A 1,704-nucleotide genomic window follows, 5' to 3' on the forward strand; every position below is an offset into this window, starting at 1 on the left:
CCTCCCAAAGTGCTGGGATTACAGCTGTGAGCCACTGTGCCCGGCCCCCAGTGATGTTTTAAGAAGTTTAGGAATTTGTGCTGGGCCACATTCAAAGTCATCCAGCCCTCGGGTTGTTGCACAGGCTTGCTTTAACAAGATTCATGCTGTTGCCAAACCCGTGTAACTGATCTCCGTAGAAGTCCAGTGGTCCAGCTTCTCTTGAAAAGCCGAAAGTCCTGGCGACACCAAAACCTGTTTTGTTTTGTTTTTTTTAATGTTTTTTGTTTTGGTTTTGGTTTTTTGAGACAGAGTCTCGCTCTATCACCCCAGCTCAAGTGCAGTGGCCAGATCTCGGTCCACTGCAACCTCGCCTCCAGGGATCAAGCAGTTCTGCCTCAGTCTCCCGAGTAGATGGGATTACAAGTGTGCACCACCAAGCCCAGCTAATTTTTGTATTTTTAGTGGAGACGGGCTTTCACCATGTTGGCCAGGCTGGTCTCAAACTCCTGACCTCAGGTGATCCGCCTGGCCTCTGCCTCCTAAAGTGCTGGGATTACAGGCAGGAGCCACTGCACCTGGCCAAAACCTGTGTTTTGGAAGAGGAAGCAAGAAAGGGCAGATGTTGCAGCCCACGCCAGATGGTTCCCCTCCTCTTCCTCCTCACCTCCTGGCCTCAGAGCAATCCGGGAGGATGAGAGAGGCTCCTCTGGTGGCCAGACACCACTGGGCTTCCTAGGGTCTAGAGGTCTAGACAGCAGCTCCGTCACATTTCCAGAGAGCTGACGCCACTGGAGGAGGCCTCCCTGCAGAATCAGAAGTTGAAGGCTGCGTATGAGGCCCGAATGGCCCGGCTAGACCCCAGCCAGGCCATGCAGAAGACATCCCTGGTGAGTGGGGGTTACAGAGGGCCTGGGGTTGCGTGGGCGCGGGGTGTAGGGGGAGTCGGTCTTACTCCCTCCTTCCCCGCCCAGACCCTCTCTCTACAGCGGCAGATGATGGAGAACCTAGTGATCGCCAAAGCCCGGGAGGAGACAGCACCCTTTCTGACCACCCGAGGGGAAACTCGGTGTGGCTTTGAGCCAAGGGCAGAGAAGGGGACAGCGAGGGGAGCGGAGGTTCCAGGGCCGGGGTACAGGGCTGAGGGGCTTCCCGCTTTGCAGAGGCATGGCCTCAGGGGAAGGTCCTCACCCCCATCCCCCAGGCTCTCTGGCTCGGCCCTCCTGGCTTGAGCGCAGGCTGCCTTCTGCCCCAGAAGCCTCACCTGGGGACAGCCTCTCATTGAGGAGGGTCCCTGTGACGTCTCGGCCTCTCCGGGTGTGGGACGGGGTTGGGAACCGAGGGCCCGCTCAGATCCGACGCTCGGCCCCTTGACTCTGCACCCAGCTCCAGAGAAAGATGGAGGAGCGCCGGCTGCGGCTCCAGGAGGCCGCCAACAGGTGGGATTCCTGCCGGCCCCTGGGGCTGCTGCGGGGAGGGCCTGGCCCTGGGACCCACCACGTGCCTTTCTCCTCAGGAGGTTTTGCAGCCAGGTCGCCTTGACCCCGGAGGAACGGGAGCAGCGGGCCCTTTACGCCGCCATCCTGGAGTACGAGCAGGACCACGTGCGTCCCCCTCGTGCCCAGGCTTTGGAGGAGGATCCCGGCGAGGGGGCGGGGCCAGAGCCGAGTGGGAGGGCCCAGTGAGGGGCGGGGCCAGAGCGGTGTGGGAGGGCCGAGCGAGGGG

The 1,704-nt window shown here is 60.8% G+C and overlaps 1 protein-coding gene across 1 annotated transcript in view; it reads left to right on the forward strand.

The window, feature by feature from the left end:
* VPS9D1 (VPS9 domain containing 1) overlaps positions 1 to 1,704 on the forward strand; it is a 14,754-nt gene that overhangs the window by 7,706 nt on the left and 5,344 nt on the right. The window contains 4 exon segments of the mRNA XM_017871230.1: positions 738 to 869; positions 954 to 1,016; positions 1,366 to 1,418; positions 1,496 to 1,583. Coding sequence (XP_017726719.1) covers positions 738 to 869; positions 954 to 1,016; positions 1,366 to 1,418; positions 1,496 to 1,583 — 336 coding nt within the window.

The sequence above is a fragment of the Rhinopithecus bieti genome, unplaced genomic scaffold, assembly GCF_001698545.2.
Source record: "Rhinopithecus bieti isolate Rb0 unplaced genomic scaffold, ASM169854v2 scaffold_1037, whole genome shotgun sequence".
Taxonomy (NCBI): Eukaryota; Metazoa; Chordata; class Mammalia; order Primates; family Cercopithecidae; genus Rhinopithecus; species Rhinopithecus bieti.